The following is a 24,035-nucleotide window of genomic DNA, read 5'->3' as shown; positions in this document are numbered from 1 at the left end:
TTTTCTTCCACAGCAACTTCGATGCTCTTTACGAGGAGGTATAAGATACCACCTTTCTCAACTCCAGTGCTGGCGAACACAGTGCTTAAGTTAAGTGAGTCCGCCAACTATCTAGGGCTCACACTTGATACGAAATTGAACTGGGCACAAAACACCACGGAACGTGTCCGTAAGCCACGGTTGCCCTCTACACATGTAAAGGAGCAATTGGAGGGAAATGGGATATGTCCCCTATGATGGTGAATTGGATATATACGGCCATAGTTAGGCCAATATTGCAAATATCTACACTACTATGCATAAGTGGAGCCATCCACACAACGCCAACGGAGGCTATGAATGTAATACTGAACCTACTACCCATAGATATAGTAGGCATAAAATATGCAACATGTGCAGCTATTAGGCTGAGGAAACTGACCACATGGTCTCAGTGCAACCATACTGAAATTCTCGACAGATTCTGCATACCGGAATGGACAGATTTCTGCAAACCACATACCAACTTTAACAAGGGATACGAGATATTAATCCCTGAGAGGGAACAGTGGGTCAATGACCCTGATTGGCCACTAACAGTATTCAGATCTACACAGATGGATCTAAACTGGATAACAGGGTTGGAAGGGGTGTCTATTCGGAACGATTGGACATAAAAAGATCGTTTCGTCTTCCGGATCACTGTAGCGTATTTCAGGCCGAGCCTGCGGCCATACAATACGCTGTAGGCTGCACATTTATATTTTCTCAGACATTCAAGCAGCACTGAAAGCCCTTGACTCTGTCACAAATAATTCTGAATCTGTAGTAATTAGTCCCAAATGTCGACCATTTTGAACATCCACGTCGATGGCACTACGCTACCGACTGTCCTACACCCCAACATCTTGGGTGTGACGTTTGATCAGGATCTACATTTTGGTGAGCACGCAGCCGCAATTGTTCCGAAAATCCAGAGCCGTAATAAAATCCACAAATCCCTTGCTGGCAGTACCTGGGGAAAAGATAAAGAAACGCTCATTACTACATACAAAGCAATTGGCCAGCCGTTTACGTGCTACGCGTCGCCCATATGGTCGCCAAGCCTAAAAATTACCCACTGGAAGAAGCTACAGGCCTGCCAAAATACTGCTCTCAGAATCGCCACGGGCTGTCTTCTTATGGCCCCAGAACACCATCTACATAATGAGGCGAGAATACTCCCCATCAGGGAGAGAAATGAGATGCTAACCAAACAGTTCTTGTTGAATACCCAGAAACCTGGGCATCCAAACAGACATCTGATTGATGAGCCAACACCGCCTAGGGGCTTAAGGAGTCATCTCCGCAAGCATTTTGAGGAAATACGGCACCTGAGAACCCAGTCGTATGAAGCAAAAAAACACAAGCAGGTCCTTGGTGAACTGCACAAACAGGCGTCGGACCTTTATGTCAGGAATTGCCCGGTGAATCCAGTACTCAAAGAAAAGTACCCAAAACTTGTGGAAGAGGAACGCATACTCCCCAGGGAAACGCGTGTCAGTCTTGCTCAACTTCGTTCTGGATACTGTAACAGGTTAAACTCTTACCTATCCAGAATCAACCCCGACATACAAAATGTATGCCCCGCTTGCAATGTGTCCCCACATGACACCAACCATCTCTTCAATTGTAATGTGGAACCAACGCCTCTAACACCCCTTTCATTATGGTCCACCCCTATTGAAACAGCAAGTTTCCTTGGACTCCCGTTAGAGGATATTGATAACAATTTGTGATCGGTCGCGGCTGTTAGGTGGGGCGAAGCACTGCTACAACAACAACAACAAACTATAGTAATCTGTCGCAGATCATATAACGTGATGGCTGAACCGTTTACTCTGCATCTGGTATGGGTTCCGGGATATAAGGGCATACCAGGTAATGAAATGGCGGATGAGCTTGCAAGAAAGGGTACCTGCCTTCCACTTTCGCCATACTGGAAGAGGCTGGGTATGCCGCTCTCCACGTGCAAGCTCACTGGAAGATAAAGGAGGCTTTACTGATCGAAGCGGGAGCCAGGTGGAAGCATCATGATAGATGCCACACGGCAAAACTCACATGACCGGAATGGAATGAGAAGAGATCGCGAGAGCTTCTCACCCTACGCAAGAGGGATCTTTCCTTAGTTGTAGGTCTTCTCACTGGTCATGTTTGTATTGGATCGCATGCGGAAAGGATTGATTTAATGATTATTGTAGAAGGTGCGGCAGCGAAGAAGAGCCTGAAACTGTAAGGCATCTACTCTGTGAATGTCCAGCGCTCGGTAGAAGAAGGCAACGTTTTATGGGCAAGATGTTTCTCGTAGATCTGACTTATATAGCTGAGGTCAATACACGACGCTTAGTTAGCTTCACAAACTCAACGAAGTGGTTTGATTAGGAGAGTAGGAACAAATCCGTGTGGTTTCACAACCCTGCAAAAATCGTTGGATCATGTGGTCCACTGGAGTACTTACCATTATACTCCTCTGTAATGCAGCAATGGACCAACTCATGTTTCTACACGAACACATTGTAAGCCGATCATTGCTCGTTTTTAACGATTGTAATCACTACACGATGTTTATTGGACTGTGGGTACTCCATGGATTACTGTGACGTAATGCGGAGATGGAGTATATGGTCAGTCCTAGGACATCGCAATGTCAATTGGGCCATATTTTTTAATTAATTTTGGAGTACTCGGTTGGTCCATAGCGAGTACTCCATACATGCATGCATGGAGTACTCGCAATTTTTGCAGGGCAATGGGCCTATAAAGGCCTAAGTGTGCCGCTCCGATATGGACGGCAGCCACGTGAACCTAACCTAACTTCGATGCTACTAAAGCGATAAGACAAAAAGTTTCGAGGAATTGATATCTTTGTCCTGCAAAAGTAGCTAAAAGAATTGATATTGGCAGCGAAGTTTCATACTGATGTGAGCAAATCCTTCGACAGAGTGGGAAAGCATTTGTGTGTTAGAGAGAGAAACCGTCCCCAAAGTCTTTCTTAAGCTGGGTAACTAGAAAGCGCCACTAGGAAGTCATGTATTATAAAAGTGTGATTGAATTTTTCAAAATAAATAGCAGTGTGAAATTGTGTTCTTATGAGATAATAGGTTACAAATGATATTGGGTTTTGCCCCAATCTCTTAATAACTACCAAAGTTTATAAGCAATCCTATCACCCAGGAATGCAATACATGGATTCTCATTCATGCAATAACACCTTTGAATTGCAGCCTTTATTCCTTTTTTGGAATAATGAAAACATTTTTTTAGTAATTATTCTTTTTTGTTATTCCATGATAATCTATTTTGAAGACCACACCTGGAATAAGAACATTTAAAAGCATTCTTCGTTTTATTAAAATATTCTCAAAACGGCCAAGGTGGCATTGTTTCCTTGTTGTAAGAAGTAAAGCTTTACCATTGTCGGGGACAATGCGGCTGGACAAGTGCTTTTTGAGCGTTTCCTTGTCTTTGCCCCTAGTGCTGCCAGCGAGGGACTTGAGGATTTTGTTAAGACTGTTATTGTTTTTGTTAAGGCTCTGTCCCATATAGAACACTGTTTTATTCAAAATTTTACTAAATAGAGCTCGAAGCTTCGTTCCAAGTTTCAGGGGTCTGGGTTATCGGGTAGTTCCTTAAAACTCAAAAGCAAAATTCCCAAGTTCGGAGGATTTTTTGTATTTTCACTATCCGGGTACCATCTAGGGAGCATTATTTTCCTTTTGTTGTAGTGTATTAGGGTTCTTAAGTGTGTTCCTAATTTTAAGAATACTGCTCTACTGGAAGTTACTCAAACAGCGGTCGCAAGATTCCACATGTTGTAAATGTAGAATTGGTAATTGTCACAGTTCGCCAGACATTTCTATCGTCAGCGCAGGGCTCATAAATATCATCGAATGGAAGCCGATGTTTACTTTAGCATCTGACCGCCTACCCATACTGCTTTCAATACAGCGACCCGCTGAATTTATCACCTCTGAAAAGCGGACTTTTATTAATTTCAAAAAAGCTAACTGGGAATGCTACACAACCTTTACAAAACAATATTTTGCTGTCTCCATTCCGAATGATGTCCTGCAAAGCGAGCGTGCGTTCCACACGGTTATCGCTTCAGCTTCCATCCGGTAGAATACCTGAAATCATACCGCAATTCCCGGCTGAAGCTGCAAACATAGCAAGAGAACACAACTCGACCCTAGAAACCTCCATATTAGGAGTCTCAACTTGCATAATACCTGGTAAATGAACATATACGCTCCAAATGGAAGGAGCATATCTAAAGAACTGCAACCTCTCTGCGCGTGTTGGTAAATTGTGGCAACCGTCAAATCCTTGTCCAATCCAATAAAACAATGATAAAAGATCCATAGCTTTCGATAAAACTATCGCATTCGAAGCGCCGGCAATTTATAATGCATTCTTCAGTGGGCAACTCTATACGTCGTGCAAACAGACGGGCACATAAACATAAACACGACGTGCCATCACCATCACCCCCACAGAGATTGACGAAGCCATCCAAAAGGTCAAGCTCTCTAAATCAATAGGCACAGACGGAGTAGCCATGCCAATGCTTAAAAACCTTGGCGCTGAGGCAATAAACCACCCAACGCAAGATTTCAACCTGTCGCTGAAGTCCGCTACTAAAGCCTGTTAAACCAGCAACGAGGCGAGTCACATCGACCGATATCACTTCTTTCGCCAATAGCGAAGACATTGGAAACCGTCTTGCTCCTTCATTTAACGGCGTATCTTCGCCTAGCCACCCACTAACATGGCTTGCGCAAAATGCATTGCACCACCACTGCGGTAAACGCCATAATGTCATGGCACTTGATCTGTCCAAAGCTTTTGACACAGACGGCTTTCTACTCCAAGACATAGAAGGTTCACACCTTCCTCCCTGTCTAAAAAGATGGACCGCAAATTATGTGAATGGTCGGCAAGCGTCGGTTCAATTTAGGAACGCAGTCTCAAAGCCTAGAAAAACTAAACAGGGGGTACCACAGGGTGGTGTCATAGCCCCGCTTCTGTTTAATTTCTACACATCAAAAATCCTTTCCCCACCAGAAGGAGTTACAATCATTTCCTATGCAGACGACTGCAAGATTATGGCAACTGGACCTGGCTCTTCAGAAGATAAATTAGTTAAAAAAAAACAGCTATCTCTTCGGTCTTCCTAGTTTTTTCACCTCGCGCACCTGTAATTATCACCGACAAAATTCACAGCCACTCTGCTGACGACCTGGAAAGAACAGATGACGCAAATATTGGACGTTCACGTCGATGGTGTCACGCTACCGACTGTCAGTCCCACAAAGATCTTACGGGTAACGTTCGATAATACTCGAACCTTTAAGGCGCATGCCAGCGAAAAGAAACGTTGCTATCCACGTATAAAGCAATTGGCCGGCCGGTCATGTGATGCGCGCAGTTTGTTCGCCTGGTCTTAAAAACACATACTGGAAAAGGATGCAGGCCTGTCAAAATCCTGCAATCAGAACTGCCACGGGATGTCTCCTTATGACCCCCGAACACCACCTACATAGTGAGGCCAAAGAGCTCAACATTAAAGAGTACAATGATGTGCTGAAGAAACAACTGCTTAATCTAGCCCACCTCCACAGGGGTTAAGTGCACATCTCCATAAACACATGCCGAGATCTGGCACCGGGTAACACAGCTAATTGATCCAGACAAGCATAAGGAGGCCCTAAGCAAAATCCACACAGAATCGGTTAACGCTTTTGCCAGGACGCGCCAGGTGAACCCTGCTATCAATATACAATATCCTACTCTTGCAGAAGAAGAAAACACACTACCAAGGAAGCCACCAGTCAACCTGACCCAGCTTCGTTCTGCATACTGTAACAGGTTAAAAACTCTTACTTGTCCAGAATCAAACCCGACATACGTCATATATGTATATATGTCCTTCATGCGATGTGTCCCTACATGACACCAAACATCTTTTCATTTGTAATGTGGAACCTACGCCTATAACACCAATCTCCCTATGGTCCGCCCCCGTTGAAGCTGCCAGTTTCCTTGGACTCCCGTTAGAGGTTTTTGATGACAATTTGTGAGTGGTCGTGCCCATTGAATAGGGCGAATTACTGTTAACGCAACAACAACAGACAGGTAAGCGCGTCATATGTTATAAATATCTCAAGGTTTTGCCTCGCTTTACGTTCCACAAATTCGGTGTACTAAGATGACATCTAAAAATAATAATAATAACTGGGCGCAATATACTTCTAATGCCCGGTTTTTCAGTGCAAGTTTATACTACAGTTAAAGTAGACTAGAGTTTAACCTTGCCACTTTGTTCGATAACATAAAATTTTGTTGATCATCTCAGGTTAAGCGGCCGAAGTGGCAGGGTTAAACTCTATTCAACTGTAACTGTAGTTTAAACTTCGGGCATAAGAAAATTTTTTTCTGAAGTATTTTTATTTTGCTTTTCCCTGGATTTGAACTCAGGACCTTGGGTGTGGTAGGCAATACGCTGCCTCCACACCACGAAGGCCGCCACCAAGACCGGATGAAAACCATACATTGAACTTCTCTGTCAAAGTGAAACACTCCCCTTGCCTTTGACAATTGAGTTCTACATATGATTTAGAGACGGTATAACGACACAGACCTTGCCGAGTGTAGGTTAGGTAGGTTAGGTTAGGGTGGCTGCCCGAGGGCACACTTCATCTGCAATGCAGTTTCCCTCGTTGCTGAGTGTAAAGCAAAGCAAAAAGTCGAAATATGTTTATCTTTCAAAGTCGATAATATGATAAAAATAAAAAAAAAATTCGCGAAATGCAGTTTTTTTATTTTCGTAAATAATCCACTTAAGCATTCCTGAAGATGATTACAGAATGATGTCAAAATATCGACAAAAATATATAACATACACAAACATATAAGAAAAAGTCACTCGGTGATTATTTTTTTATATACATTTATGCGGCTCAGAGCGACATATAGGCGCAAAATCGTATACATATGTAAGGTGCGATAACCTCCGCTCCTTTTAAATTTTTCCTACAAATTGGTGCGATTGGACCTACATGTTTTATGCCGACTCCGAACGGCATCTGCAAGGCAGAAGAGTTTTCACTGAGAGCTTTTCATGGCAGAAATACACTCGGAGTGCTTTCCAAACCACTGCCGAGGGGTGACCGCGCTTAAAAAAAACTTTCTTCTAATTGAAAAAACTTGTTTTAAAAATTTTGATTTTTTTTTTGCCCGGTGCGTGACCCCAGGATCTTCGGTGTGGTAGGCGTGGCCCGCGACGGTCCCCTGGCATAGTAATAGTAAAAAAAAAATAGGTTTAAAATTCAGTTGCAGCTTTTTGACATAATTTTCTTGGAGATTTATGTCAAAAAAGCTGCAACTAAATATAAAACCTATTTTATTTTGACTCTGACTATGCGCCATAATCTACGATCCTGTATAAACAGAACATAAAAGTCGCGTCTCATAACGTGTTAACATATGTGTATCTCTGAGATACTTTTATTTCATTAAGAGCGACAGCGATAACAACACAATAACAGATTTCACAGCTGCTAGCGTAATTCCAGTAATAATACGTACCTTCTCATTCACACTGCTGCATATCGATATTCTCTATGAATCGCTTACACATATTGCTATCTCTACTCTCCAGGAAAATTTGTGTATTCACCAGTGCTCAAAATATTGTTGACAAACACAACTGAAATCATAGCGTTATTATAATGGAAATGCAATGGCGCAGGCTAAATTGAGCAGAGAATTAAAAATATTAGTTGTTTCGGGAAATTGAAAGCGGTCGCTTGTGTTTAGTCGCAGTGTTTTAACGGTTCTTGTGTGCGAACGAAAGAAAGGTTTTTGGTACGAAGCCGACTTTCTCACGGGTCCACGACGACGTCGGCGGTGGTAAACGGTGGCCAAAAACAACGGGTTCAACAAAGTATGTGATAAAAAGTGACGTTGAAAAGCAGCACAAAAAGAATTAAGAAATATATAATAGCAAATAAGAAAGGGCAAGAAGTGAAAAGCAGACACAGCTTCTATGCTGTGTATTTGATTGTTTATGTGCGTGTGTTTGTTTTGTAGCTGTCGCGACGGTTTGTTATGTGCATCCAAAAAATACTTCTCTGATGTTTCGTTTCAATTTTATCCGTTTACTTCGCAAGTAGATTCACTGAATTTCAAAGTGAGATTTGATTACTTGGGATATGATCATTTGAATGAATTTGTTATTTGCTGACCACTAAATTGAAAGTTTGGAAAAGAAAACATTAATTGATGGCTGTTTGTCTGCCATTGATTTCATATACATACTTGTTGTTTCTATACTCGGTTTTGGAGCCAAAGCGCCACATAACGCAACAACACTGGCAGTAGCAATGCTGCTGACTACAGCTGGATGAGTATTTTTTGTGTATAATTGAATGAGTGTGTGAGGAGGATATTTTTTCCAATTTCAAAAGCCAGTGAATAAAACCAGATTTAAATTTATATAAGATTTTGAAAGAAAAGTGCTGTGAGATTCAAAAGTGAAAACGGTAAGAAATTTGAGTGACCAAGAATATATTGAGGAAAGCATGTGAGTGGGCAAAAGTGTAACCTAGTGCATAATTGTATGCTGCAAAATATATGTACACATGTATGTACATATGTATTTTCTTCGGTCAAAATTATAAAACTACACTGTTTAGCAACATTTTGGATATTCGTATTTTTCAGTCGCTATAAAGAATACGAAAGAGTTAACATTTTGGTGAGCTGTTTGCTAAACGTAAGTGCTCAGTACACATCTACATAGTAGGTCTTTTACTCTCTCTACTCTTTAATGTTTTAACTTGTTTTTCTTCTGTCAAGTGAGGGCCTTAATTATTACGCTATTGTGTTCATACGTACATATACAGTAAAGTGAAAAAAAAAAGTACAGAACAGAAGCTTTGTTTTAAATACAATTTAGGTAAGCAGAAAATACTTGCATACATTTTGAAAAACGTATTTTGTATTTATTGAAAATTAAGACATATTTTGGCAGCGATTTAGTTTAGCACCCCCCGAGTTCGGGGTTAAACTTGGTATCAAATGAAAGAGGGAGTTATCCCGATCACAAATATATATAACTTAAAGTGCGCAGACTTATAGTTTACGAGTTATTTGATGTTAAAGTTTGCAAATTTAGCAAATTTCTATAGCACTCTCACTTACAATTTACACATCTTTCAAAACTTTTATGCTCATTAATACCTATATAAATTGGCAACGATACACTTAAATTGCATTTTAGTATATTTCACAGATAATTCTTGCATTGTTTTTACTTAATTTAAATGTTTTTATTAAATAAATCGCGCTTTTGTAGCAACATTCACATTTATGTATGTATATATTTTATCGATGACATTACAAAGCTGTGCTGCCACATCAACAAAGAAAAAACAAATATAAATATTAACGTGCCACCTTTCAGTTAATAAAGAAAAAGGAAAATATATATTTTTACTACTATGCGGAAGGACATCACCGTGGCGGTAGCCACGGTTATACCACGCACCCGGACTTGGCATGGCGTAGCCCAGGGTTATTTTAAATAAGCGCGGCCGAAGGCCGCCTACGCGGAAAGGTGTTCTACGCAGAATTACTGTGCATGCCGCAGCCGGTGTTGGATCGGCTAACATAACAATAAACATAAGAGTTATAAGGTAATATGCGGAAGGACATCACCGTGGCGGTAGCCACGGTTATACCACACACCCGGACTTGGCATGGCGTAGCCCAGGGTTATTTTAAATAAGCGCGGCCGAAGGCCGCCTATGCGGAAAGGTGTTCTACGCAGAATTACTGTGCATGGCGCAGCCGGTGTTGGATCGGCTAACATAACAATAAACATAAGAGTTATAAGGTAATATGCGGAAGGACATCACCGTGGCGGTAGCCACGGTTATACCACACACCCGGACTTGGCATGGCGTAGCCCAGGTTTATTTTAAATAATCGCGGCCGAAGGCCGCCTACGCGGAAAGGTGTTCTACGAGAATTACTGTGCATGGCGCAGGCGGTGTTGGATCGGCTAACATAACAATAAACATAAGAGTTATGAGGTAATATGCGGAAGGACATCTCCGTGGCGGTAGCCACGGTTATACCACACACCCGGACTTGGCATGGCGTAGCCCAGGGTTATTTAAAATAAGCGCGGCCGAAGGCCGCCTACGCGGAAAGGTGTTCTACGCAGAATTACTGTGCATGGCGCAGCCGTTGTTGGATCGGCTAACATAACAATAAACTTATGTTTATTAAAGAGTTATAAGGTAATATCAGCTCGTTCACGAATGCAAAAAAGAGCTTTTTCAAATTTTTGGTAAATAAAGACTAGAAAAGTTAAAGATATATATACATCAGATGAAAGATATTTTTATAAGTTATTTTTCGATTCTGCACTTGTTCCGTTTTTTATATGTGGCAGCACAGCTTTGTAATGTCATCAATAAAATATATATATACATAAATGTGAATGTTGCTACAAAAGCGCGATTGATTTAATAAAAACTTTTATATTAAGTAAAAACAATGCAAGAATTATATGTGAAATATACTAAAATGAAATTTAAGTGTATCGTTGCCAATTTATATAGATATTTATGTGCACAAAGGTTTTGAAAGATGTGTAAATTGTAACTGAAAGTGCTATAGAAATTTGCTAAATTTGCAAACTTTAACATCAAATAACTCGTAAACTATAAGTCTGCGCACTTTAAGTTATATATATTTGTGATCGGGAGAACTCCCTCTTTCATTTGATACCAAGTTTAACCCCGAACTCGGGGGGTGCTATTCTAAAATTTTCCCCATATTTTTAAATGAAATTCGGTGGAGAAATTAGTGTGCGGTTTCTTTTATGAAACTTATCACTCCCTCAAACTCATTGGCCGTGACAGTTTAGGGTAATTCGATACGGCAGCATGACACTGCTAACACGTGTCCAAAAATACCGAAGGAGGTGTCACTGGAGAGGTGTTGACCAATAATCCGAAGGCGGAAAATAAAAATTTTAGCTCGTTCAAAGGATATTAACAAAAAACCGCAAACCGAGTACTTCGAAACCGGGAATGGGATCAAATTACCCTGGGTGGGTCCAACACCGGTTTGGAGACCAAAACTATATCCGCGCAAAACACTTATGTTGTTCTGTGGGTATAACAAAATCATGAAAATTACAACAACCATCCCTTGACATACCCTAAATTTTTGACCTCCCCTTCCGGATTCACGATCCTGGATGCAAAACGCGTCTTTTGATACCCCTCTTGATATTTATGCACGTGTATTAAGAGTGTTATGCTGTCGTATAGAATTACCCAGTTGGGCACCCCCCGAGTACGGGGTGAAACTTGATATCAAATGAAAGAGGGAGTTCTTCCCATCGCAAATATGTATATTAGGCTTGGGGATCTATTGAACTAAAGAACGAAAAAACTAGATATTTTTATTGAACTAATTCGCTAGTTCCTTCAGTAAGGTGAACTAAACGTTTATGTGGCAACTTTGCAAATTAAAATTTCAAAATGTATGGCAACTCACTTCGTTGTCAAAATTAAAACAGCTGATCGAATTTCGTAATATTTACCGCCATAACGTCATTTTGTGAAGTTTTACAATTTATTTTAGAAGCTTAGACTTTTAAATGTAATAGTAAGTGTTCCATTTTGCTTTCATAATTTTAACTAGAAAAATGTGTGCTTAATACATGATGATTTGTTTCAGATGCCACAGCGAAGTGAAATATGGAAGCAATTTAAAAAAAGTCGTGAAGAAAACAAAATGAAATGCAAGTACTGCCGAATTTTCATAAGTGTTGCTGGCGGCATATATGATGTTTAAATCAGGGAGTGAGTAGATTTGACTTCCGAATTGAACTACTGAACTAGGTCAATTGGTTGAACAATAGTTCAATGAGGTGACCGAATTAAGAGCTAAAAGAACTATTTCGATGGACTGAACGAACTAGAAGTGAACTAATCTTTTCATTGAACTTAAAAATCGAACTCTATTTTTAACACTTTAGCAAAAAATATGTTTAGCTAACGGCTGTCCATATTACTTTTACCGTAACTGTATCGGAATAAGTGTATATATACAAAGTCACGCGCAAGTCCAGAAAAAGCATGCAATGCGATCGTGAGCAATAATTGGCATAACAATTATTGCTGGAAATAAAACAAAAACAATTTAACAATAATTGTATGAATTTCAACAAATATTTTGCACAAAAACAATGCTCTTTTTTCACTTCGTGTAGATACCTATGTGTATCTGTGTATGTACGTATGTATACATACCTTTTTGTTACCCAAACTTTGACACTTCTATCTTTTGTTTATGGTCTACCTACCAAAACAAATGTCTGCCATACATGTTTCTTTTGTTGCTCTTAGTCATACAGAATAGAAAATCACATGCATTTACTCATCGTATTGACTTCGTGCACACTCAACAGCCAGCCGATTACGTGCTACGCGTCACCCATATGGTCGCCAAGCCTAAAAACCACCCACTGGAAGAAACTACAGGCCTGCCAAAATACTGCTCTCAGAATCGCCACGGGCTGTCTTCTTATGTCCCCAGAACACCATCTGCATAATGAAGCGAGAATACTCCCCATCAGGGAGAGAAATGAGATGCTGTCCAAACAGTTCCTGTTGAATACCCAGAAACCTGGGCATCCCAACAGACATCTGATTGACGAACCAGCACCGCCTAGGGGCCTAAGGAGTCATCTCCGTAAGCATTTTGAGGAAATACGGCACCTGAGAACCCAGCCGTATGAAGCGGAAAAACACAAGCAGGTCCTTGGTGAACTCCATAGACAGGCGTCGGACCTTTATGTCGGGAATTGCCCGGTGAATCCAGTACTTGAAGAAAAATATCCAGAACTCGCAGAAGAGGAACGCATTCTCCCCAGGGAAACGCGTGTCACTCTTGCTCAACTTCGTTCTGGATACTGTAACAGGTTAAACTCTTACCTATCCAGAATCAACCCCGACATACAAAATGTATGCCCTGCTTGCAATGTGTCCCCACATGACACCAACCATCTCTTTAATTGTAATGTGGAACCAACGCCTCTAACACCCCTTTCCTTATGGTCCACCCCTGTTGAAACGGCAAGTTTCCTTGGACTCCCGTTAGAGGATATTGATGACAATTTGTGATCGGTCGCGGCTATTAGGTGGGGCGAGCATTGCTACAACAACAACAACAACGCAGCTGCTCTGCTTGGGAGCAATCATTTTGATTTTATTAAAGTGCCAGTGTCATCTTTGGTGCCAGTCCATGGCTGTAGAGGTCGATTGTACGAGAGGGACGTGACAGCACAGTCGGATTAAGCAGCGCTTTTCTCGTTGATAACATATCGCACACTACGGACCGTTTTTACCATGTTCAATTAGTTACTTAAGCGCCAAATACACGACACGAACATTTCCGCGAACATTCCCGTTATGTCATGTTTCTGTGACCTTTTCTGTCGTGTATGGTGGTGTTTGCCAGCTCGCGCAAATGTTCGCCAAAAATCAAAATATTTTAATTTTTGGCGAACATTTACGCGAACTGTTCGTGCGTGTATGGCGAAATAGCTCATAATCGTAGTAATTTCTAAACGGAACAGACGTGCGCGGAAAAGTAAAATGGACAATAAAAAATTTCTGACTAAATTTCTTGAAATGTATAAATCTTTGCCATCATTGTGGCAAGTAAAAAGCAAAGATTATTGTAATAGAATTAAAAAGAATAATGATTATGCGACTTTAATCGAAAAATTAAAAGAAGTAGATCCTGATGCCACAAAGGATACAGTTATAAAAAAAATAATTAGTTTGCGGGCGCAATACCGGCGTGAATAAAAAAAAAGAGAGATAGTTTGAAGTCTGGTGCTGGTGCTGAGGATGAATATGTTCCTACTCTGTTCTGTGAATATGTTCCTACTCTGTTCTGGTGTTCTTTTTTTTACGCTTAATTGCCACAGCGAGCAATATTGCTGCAGCACAATTGTTGTCCGTATTCATCGCTGTCTGAAAGAGAACTAATGTTCGGCCAAAAGTTCGTATGGTGTATGGCCAAAGCTGCGAACAAGATTGCGGAATGTTCGCGGAAATGTTCGTGTCGTGTATTTGGCGCTTTATCTACATAATAGTTATCGAAATTTTCGTTTTCTCTAAGTTAACTTAAGCTTCGCGTTTCAGTTAAGTAAAGAAAAAAATTTTAACGAAACTCAGTTATTTACATACATAGTTTTCGTGTATTCATGATAGTTTTTTTTGCGAAAAAGTGTAAACAAAAGTCAGTTATTTGGCTAGTTTTCGTGTATTCACAATATACTTTTTCAATATGTTCTAAAAATTTTTCACAATTATCGATTTAAGCGGGAGCTGGTTACCCCGTGTTTGTGGAAACGAAAATATCAAGTGAAGCTATCTGATAGATTGCTATCCTCACGAGCTGAGAAGAACCAACATTAAGGCTCCATTACTGATACTTAACATAGACTTGACTTGACTTGGCGTAAACTTGGCAACTTAGCCACGATTATACTCCACTTAGCGCATACAATCTGGCATCATAATCAATAAATGTCAATTTTTATGACAAAATGTCAAAATGAAATGAAAACAATCAAATGGCATCTCAAAATACAGACGTCACTTAGAATTTACATAGAAAATCAAAATTCAACAGACTTCTAAGTCAAGTTAAGTGTTGCTAAAGCCCCCATTACTGATACTTAGCATAGACTTGACTTGACTTGGCGTAAACTTGGCAACTTAGCCACGATTATACTCCACTTGGCGCATAAAATCTGGCATCATAATCAGCGTTGAAATTTATTTTTAAATAAATGTCAATTTGTATGACAAAATGTCAAAATGAAATGGAAACAAACAAATGGCATCTCAAAATGTAAACGTCACTTAGAACTTACATAGAACATCAAAATTCAACAGACTTCTAAGTCAAGTTAAGTTTTGAGTAATCAGTAACATGCAATGTTCATTTAACAGAACTGTAAGTGACAGTTCGCAAGCCAAGTCAAGTCTATGCTAAGCATCAGTAATGGAGCCTTAAGTGTTGAGTAATCAGTAACGTGCAATGCTCATTTAACAGAACTGTAAGTGACAGTTCTCAAGTCAAGTCAAGTCTATGCTAAGTATCAGTAATGGATCCTTTACTTTCATAAAAGAAGAAGTCAAGAGACTTTTTCGGTGAGCAGATAGGTTGAGCTACTCGTATTAGTGATTCGAGCAGAGCGAGAACATAGCCTCGTCGTTTTGTTGTGTAGGAAGAACACATATTAGATCGTCAAACTATAGCGGACAGATCGTATTGTGCAACAGTTCGATGTGTGTGAATGCAAATTAAAATAACTACAAAAAAAAAAAAAAAAAATAAATGTAAGGCGCGTTAACCTCCGCAGAGATTTTAGAACGCGCTTTTTTGTTGAGTCTTACTTAGTTGCCGCTTAACCGTTTAAACGTTTATGGCCGTACAACAAGGCGCGCCAGTCGCTTCTCTCTGCCAACTGGTCACATCAAGGGAGTTTAAATCGTTTTCCACCTGGTCCTTCCATCGGAGTGCGGCTGCCCTCTTCCTCTGCTTCCATAGGTGGGTTCCGATAGAAACTCTTTCTTAGCCGGAAAGTTATCTTTCATTCGCATAACATAGCCTAGCCAGCGCCTAAAGCTCGTACAGCTCATCGTTAAATCTTCTTCTCGCCATCGCCAACGCGTAGAGGTCCATAAATCTTTCGAAGAACTCTTTACTCGATCACCCCCAGAGCCGCTTCGTCTGATGTTGTCATGGTCCATGCTTCTGCACCATAAAACAGGACGGGTACGATAAGTGATCTTTAGAGTATGATTTTCGTTTGCCGAGAGAGGACTTTACTATTCAATTGCCTACCTAGTCAAAAGTAGCATTTATTGGCAAGAGCGATTCTTCGATGGATTTCAGAGCTGATGTTGTTGGTAGTGTTAATGCTGGTTCCCAAAAAAACGAAGTCTTATTTCGAAATTATGGCTGCCAACAGTAGCGTGATTGCCAAGGCCCATATGCGCTGACTCTTTGCTCGATGACAGCAGGTACTTCGTTTTGTCGTAATTCACCATCAAACCCATCATTACCGCTTCTTTTTCAAGTTTGGAGTAAGCAGAACTAACGGTGCGAGCGTTTAGGCAGATGATATCAATATCATCAGCATATGCCAGTAATTGCACGTTTTTATAGAATATTTTTCCAGAGCGGTTAAGTTCTGGAACTAGCATAATTTTCTCCAGCATCAAATTAAAGTTAATTTTGTTGTGTCTGCAAGGGATTTATCCAAGGTCATATTTGGTCGAAATTACATTGACGATATGCACCTTTTCTCTAGGTAGCTATAGCTTAGGTCACGGTTATCTTATGTGGTATCACAACAGAAATTCATGCTGTTGTGGCTATCATTCAAGCTAAGCTAACGCAAGAGAAAAGTTTGACTATACGCTTTTATGTTTTCTTGCTAAAATCCCTTGAAACTTAATTACTTATTTGCCCGTTTAAATTGTTATGGTCATTCCGCAAGGCGCGGCATTTGCATCTTCGTTGGCCTTCGAGTGGGGTCCGCCCTTTTCCTCTGCTTTTATATATGAGCTCCGATAAGAATACTTTTACGGCCGGGGCATCAGCTTTCAATCGCATTATATAACTTAGCCAGCGAAACCGCTGTGTTTTAATTCGCTGCACCATGTTCATGTCTGCATAAAGCTCATGCAGCTCAACAAATTTCGAAGAATTTTTTCGCGCAAGCACTCCCAAAGCCGCCTCTTCTGATGTTGTCATGGTCCATACTTCTGCTCCATATATGTAGCAGAATGCGTACGATAAGTGACTTGTAGAGCACGATCCTCGTTTGCCGAGGGAGGACTTTACTTTTCAGTTGCCTAGCCTACTCAATCCAAAGTAGCATTCGTTGGCAAGAGAAATTCTTCGCTAGATCTAGTCAGTGAGAGGAAAAACGTTTTAAGTGATCCGCGAAACAGTACATACGGCATGAACGAATATTATTGATAAGTGAAATGAGTAGACAGTCAAAAAACAAATAATAACATTGATAGTTGGCTAGGTAACAAAAGAAAAAATTAAGAGATAAAGAAAACGAAAACAAGAATAAAAAATCAATGTCTACAGAACAGATAACTTGGAAAAACATTGAAGGTACAATTGGTGTTATGTTTACTATACAGAAAAAGCATTCGCTGTGATGGTCATACGGTTCATGCCATATCACAGGAGTTTGGTACTTGAAATGAGGTCTTTTTAAACACGCTCTTATTAGCTTAGCCTGTATCTATGTAACGGAATATTTGAGCTTAATTTTCACCGGTTTCTATAAGTCTGATTAATTTGAAACTTTGCATACGTATCAAGGACCGATGACAATGTATTAATGTGATGGTGTGGTGACATAAGGTCAACGGCCATAAGGTCAATTGGTCTTATTACCACTTTGGATGGCCATAAGTTTGATTGAAACTTTGCACACGTATCAAGGCTCGATGACAATGCATTAATATGATGGTGTGGTGACATAAGGTCAACCGCCATAAGGTCAATTGGCCTTATTACCACTTTGAATGACCATAAGTTTGATTGAAGCTTTGCACACGTATCAAGGTTCGATGACAATGCATTAATGTGATGGTGTGGTGACATAAGGTCAACGGCCATAAGGTCAATTGGCCTCATTACCACTTTGAATGGCCATAAGTTTGATTGAAACTTTGCACTCGTATCAAGGCTCGATGACAATGAAATAATGTGATGGTGGGGTGACATAAGGTGAACCGACATAAGGTCAATTGAACTTATGACCACCTCAAATGGCCATAGATTTGAAACCTTGCACATAATGCGAAAAACGCATTCCTCTATTAATGATAGAAGTGGATGTATGGCACATCTACGAAAGAGCATACTGGAGCCCTTTTTAACAGGCTTTTATTAGTTTGGCCTGTATCTATCTATGTATCTATGTATCCATGTATGTATGTAACGGAATCTGGAGTGTACCGGTAATGCAGAGCTCCAAACTCCGTTGCAACTTTAAAGAAGAATCGGGCGCACAATGGCTGTGTAAATCCAGTAGGTCACCTTAGGGGAGAGACCCCAGGAGGTGCCAATTGCCCTCTTGCAGGTGAACAGCTCTGCTGCTGCCTTCTTGGATCGCTCCACTATATGGTCACTCCATAATAGCTTTCTATCCAGAATGCCTCTCAAATACTTGACTTGATCGCTAAACGCTAAGAACGTACCCCCAATTCTTGGCGGTGTAAGATTTGGTACTTTGTACTTCCTCGTGAAGAGGACAAACTCGGTTTTATCCGGGTTGACTTCCAAACCTGTGGCGGGTTGTACTTCTGGAGCAGCTCCAGGATGTCAGCTGGGTCCGTTGGCGTCACTGGAACCCGGGCTCTAGCACTTGGTCGTGAGGGGATATCACGCGCCTCCACTACCTTGAGGCGCGCGCCCGGATATACCACACCTATCAGCGTGACGGCGGCCCTAAAGAGGTTTACCGACCTGTCGTCGTCACAGGTAATTAGCTTGACATTGCCCTGGAACCACCCTGCATCGGTTTAAGATGGCGGTGGACCAGGGTTGTCTTTTTTAATCTTAACGGCCACCGTAGCGAGCGCGGCCTCGATCCACTTCCACTGTTGTTTCGGGATCCTACCATCTTCGCTGCTCTCGTCTATAATGCCAATGATCTGCCGACCCCTGGCGATTTTGGCGAAAGACCGCGTCCGGCCTCCCTTCGTCTTGGCCCTTTTCGGTGCCGTGGGGTTGGATTCATCTATGGACCGCTGGCGTTTCAAGGTTTCATCACTCTCGACTAAAACTTTTAAAATTACTTGAACTAAAAAATTAAAAATAAATAATAGCTTAAATAAACTAAAAAAAACACGCTTTTATAGCTAAACGAACTAAAAAATAGAAAATAATTTTCAATTAAAGAGAGTTTATATAACAGTAGTAGAAGGTCAAACAATCATTTATAGTTAATCACCTCAAAATAAAATTATAATAAAATTTAAGTTATTGATTATGATATTGAATGTTACAATCATTCTATTGGCAACTATCTGAGAGGAAAGATATGAAATGTAGTCAAACGCACCCCACGCTTTTTAACCTGAATTAAATTATTCTGTTAATAACTTAAATTTTATTATAATTTTATTTTGAGGCGATTAACTATAAATGATTGTTTGACCTTCTACTACTGTTATATAAACTCTTTTTAATTGAAAATTATTTTCTATTTTTTAGTTCGGTTAGCTATAAAAGCGTGTTTTTTAGTTTTTTAAACTATTATTTTTTATTTGCCCATAAGCGTAATGACTCAACACAACTTTTACATATGAAACTTAGAAACGTGAGTTCGTAATTAGTTTCATATGAGGTACCGAATAAGTCCATATAAGCTCGTTTCACTAGGTCTGACGGAATCAATATAATTTTTTTGAATATATACGCGCCACAAATAAAACAAAAATTTATTTGGACTGTTTACACACAGCCTCCTAAATGAACTCATAATAAATAACGCAATGGATTACAACAGTTATTACACCTGCTACGGTAATGTGCCAACCGAGAAGTTTTTTTTTGTATGATACCAGTATTTCAAAAATTCGAGCTGCTAGAAGATATTTGCGGACAGATTTGGAGTTAGCGACTCCAAATTAGTGGGAAACAAAAAAAAAAAAAAAACTCCATGCAACATACAAAAGGTGCTCAGCCCAATTCTAAACATTCCTTCGGAATTTTGTTCTCGCGTAATTTTGTTTTCTCCTAGGGAGAACAATAACTGGGGAATAGGAATTTTGAATTTTCGAAGTCAGCTGTTTTGTGAATTGAAATATCGTTGCGCACTTCTTATTTTGTTTAAACAATTTAAAAGTTTAATTAATGTTGCGAATTTGTTTGAAATTAAGAAATAAATATAAACAAAGCACAGTATTGCATTTCATATGGTTTTCACTGAAATGATTAATGAATTGGTGTCACAGCAACATCAACAGAGGAGCATAAGGAGAAGAAGACGGCGGGATAACACAAATCCGCTGGAGTTGTAATGAATTGGTGTCACAGCAACATCAACAGAGGAGCATAAGGAGAAGAAGACGGCGGGATAACACAAATCCGCTGGAGTTGTAATGAATTGGTGTCACAGCAACATCAACAGAGGAGCATAAGGAGAAGAAGACGGCGGGATAACACAAATCCGCTGGAGTTGTAATGAATTGGTGTCACAGCAACATCAACAGAGGAGCATAAGGAGAAGAAGACGGCGGGATAACACAAATCCGCTGGAGTTGTAATGAATTGGTGTCACAGCAACATCAACAGAGGAGCATAAGGAGAAGAAGACGGCGGGATAACACAAATCCGCTGGAGTTGCATGCTTCCATACAGCAAAGTAATTTTCTGGCGGCCAAGTCGAGTTGAATTCGTCTTTCGTCATATGCCAAAATCTATTTAAGCCTCTTAAAAAATCCTTCTGCAATTTCTGGATGGCTGTATCAAATATACCAAGAGCTCTTCCGTTGCTTATGATATACTTTTCGACTTCAAATAAAGAATATTGTGGTAGAATGAACAAAATTGAGCACAAATAAAAATAAGTGTTCTTTCTTAAAAGAACTAATTTACTTTAACTAATTTGATGTATTTCCTTTAATTTAATAAGTGATAAAACTCCTAAGAAATGGCAGAGAAATATCCCTCTCACCCACATTTATAATACCTACTTTTCTCTCTTAACCGGTTTCCGCTTTTTCGAACATTGTTCAGAATAAGAGGAAAGGGAGAAGTGAAAAACTCACAAGGAATTTTTATTTAGAATACGATGAATGAGAGAAGGGAACCAGTGTTATTGGCGCCTCAAGAGCGGATCATGAGTAATTGTTTAAGAAAATTTTTACAGATCTTTCCTTTGCGTAGGAAAGTAGTAGGCGGTTTGTCTAACAACAAAAATTTCCTAGGGATGATGAACCAAAGGATATAAAACTAAAATTTTTTATATAACGGTTCGCTTAAAAACAGGCTGAGCGAAATTTTTGCGAGTGTTGTTGTTGTAGCGATAAGGACACTCACCGAAGGCCTTGGGGAGTGTTATCGATGTTGGTGGTCCTTTGCCGGATGTAGATCCGGTACGTTCCGGTAACAAGCAACATAAAGGTACTAGCCCGACCAAATGCACCACCCCCAGCGGGTTAGGGGGTTAGAACATATCCGCGGTAGGTATGCCTGTCGTAAGAGGCGCAAGAGCTCCTCATGGAACTTGGGGGTGGGGAGGGAGGGATGGCCTGAAGGTTGAATGTGGCCATATAAATCGTTCCCGAGATGGTCGGGCTAGCACCTTAATGGAGCTGTATTACCGGAGCGTACCGGATCTGTATCCGGCAAAGGACCATTACATCGATACGACTCTCCAAAGCCTTCGGGGAGCAATCTTATTGCTACAACAACAAAAACAACAACAACCACATGCAACCTTCTAGGCCATCCCGCCCTCCCATCCCTACATCCATAAGGAGTTCGGGGTCGCCAGAGCTTCGGCTGTTAATGAAACAGGATTCGCCACGGGTAGGTGAGGTTGACAATTGGGTTGGAGAAGCTATATATTGTGCTGGTAACCCATTGAGAGGGTCGCGCTATACAGCTCCTTGAATCAATTTGGTATTTTAGTCGCCTCCTACGACAGGCATACCTACCGCGGGTATATTCTAAGCCCCCTAACCCGCTGGGGTTGCTGTGGTCAACTCTGAAGTTAATGTAAAAACAATAACAAACTACATAAAAATATAAATATTAATATATGCCGATATTGGTTTCTAACTTCATGCTTTCCTTCTTCTCTTTCAGCTGCTTAATACATCGAATCAATGTTGGTGAATGAACACAAAGGAGTACCAGAAAATTTCAATTGAAAATAAAAAGAGAAAAAATATGCATGCTTTTTCATTAATCCTAAAATATCGAGTGAAAAATATGCAAATGTAAATCCTAAATTTCAGAGAATGTAATATAGATCGGGAAAGTAAAAATCTTGAATAAAGCACCACTTCAAAGAGTGGCAAAGTAAAAACAAAACAAAATCCAACAAAAAAACAAAATTTTTAAACAGACGAAATTTCAAATGAAAAATACGTGAAATTAAAGCAAAACCCCGTTAAATGAATATAAAATAAATAAAATTTAGTGTAACAAAGCAAACCGTGGAAAAAATAATTGGCAGTTTCGAAGTCAAAATAAAGCGTCACACAAAAGGGCGCGCAACGCGAGGGAAGTACAAAGTGAGGAGTTAAAGTGACGAGCCAAAGTGAACTTTGGCACAGCGTAAAGTATTTTAGCGGGTGAAGGACGAAAAAGAGTTGCGGCTATAACGCGCTTACACGGGTGGCGGATTCGGTGCGGAAAATCCTTTGTTTGGCTTTTCAGCTACAACTATCAGCCACACTCGTTCGTTCGTTCGGTCGTAGCGTAACAATTGCCCAAAATGCGGGTACAGAACAATTGAAAGATGTTGAAGTGAAAAACGTTTGACAAATTTAAATACAACATAATACTTATTTAAAGTAGGTACTGTGTACGCCGAACGGGATTTTCCCTTAAAAATGACGCCACGAGCCATATAAATTTGTGACAAGTGCTTAAAAAACCCATACTTCCGTGCGCTTTGTGGAAATACCCGCCGAATATTGCAAAATCAATATGCAAACGAACAGAGGCAAGAGCTGTTTTTTCCTTACACTGCCAATTTGCCAAATAGTAAAAAAAGCGAATTGCATATTCCATTGAAAAGCGGCTAAAGTACACATCCTCCGCGTCAGTGCGATTGCCAAAGCAACAAATGCCATACTAGCCCATTTCCAAATTTAAAGCTTTGCAGACGACTAAAAATTGGATTCGATATGTAGATACATATTCCCACCTCATCCTTGCTACGCTTTAAGTATTTTTCGGTGCACGCGGTTGTGTCACGGTGTTTGTGGGGATTTTTCGGTGCGTTGGCTATCGTATGTGTTTTAGAAATTTGTAATTTTTTCAATCGTATTAGTACACCGCATAACACATACAATAAAGGCGTAATCCTGGCGCTTCACAGAATTATTTAAATAACGTTTGAATTCAATTGAATTTTGACAGTCGACTCTGGGTCGCTTACATAGCTGTAGTTACGGTCCATCGTATCCTGTAAATAAATAAATTTTACCATTTTGTAACGCTTGGATCAAAGTTTGTAAACCAACAAAAATTTCAAAGGACATAAACCGTCAACAAATTAACTGAAAATATTCAACAAACTAAGAAAATACTAAACCGGTGCTCTGCGTGTGTTTATTTCGCACTTTGGTGGTTTAAAACGTGTTGATGAACGGCTATTTCGAATATTTGCATAAATACTTTTTTGTTGTTGCTGTTGTCAAACAATAATGTCATCAAAATGTGGATTAAACCTAGTTTTCGTGTCGATCATTTTCATTATCATCGTAAATGGTAAGTAGGATCAACTTTTTCAAATTATAGATTATGTTATGTACATTGATCAAATTTAAAATTTAATAATCCATTTTTTTTAATAGGAAAACTGTTTCCTGACTATAGCTGAGCGATAAGAACTGTACATATGTATAAAACACCCTAAATAAAAAAGTCGCAACTAAAAAAACGATTTTTTGGCATAAATCGATTCCTATTTTTATTTAATTAGCGAGACATGCTCATATTGCTTTTTATACAATTGGTTTTGTTATTGAAAAGTCTACAAACGGCGATGGTTACTAGAACATGTTTCTGAATTTCACTACTTCAGCAGATAGCTTATCGGGAGCTGAGTATTGAACTTGAATCTCCAACATTCATAACAGTGTAAAGGCAGATGCTTTTAACCACTCAGCCATATGAATGCCCCGCTGCTCGCT

At 40.0% G+C, this 24,035-nt stretch overlaps 1 protein-coding gene across 7 annotated transcripts in view; it reads left to right on the top strand.

Annotated features, from left to right (window-relative positions):
* The first annotated feature begins 7,729 nt into the window (after positions 1-7,729).
* Positions 7,730-24,035, top strand: part of kuz (zinc-dependent metalloprotease kuz) — a 678,429-nt gene continuing 662,123 nt past the window's right edge. For 2 of the 7 annotated variants that reach the window (XR_010949513.1, XM_067765619.1), the window contains exons 1-2: positions 7,730-8,794; positions 21,976-23,610. Coding sequence is in view for 2 of the 7 variants with exons in the window: in XM_067765619.1 (XP_067621720.1) it covers positions 23,547-23,610 (64 nt within the window). In the remaining 5 variants the exon portion in view is untranslated. The remainder of the gene's footprint in view (positions 8,795-21,975; positions 23,611-24,035) is intronic. The other 5 variants (XR_010949517.1, XR_010949515.1, XR_010949516.1 and 2 more) reach the window with 5 other exon arrangements.

This window comes from Eurosta solidaginis, chromosome 2 (assembly GCF_040869045.1).
Source record: "Eurosta solidaginis isolate ZX-2024a chromosome 2, ASM4086904v1, whole genome shotgun sequence".
NCBI lineage: Eukaryota > Metazoa > Arthropoda > Insecta > Diptera > Tephritidae > Eurosta > Eurosta solidaginis.
Note: the sequence above shows the minus strand (reverse complement) of the source record. Positions and strands in the feature narration are given on the sequence as shown.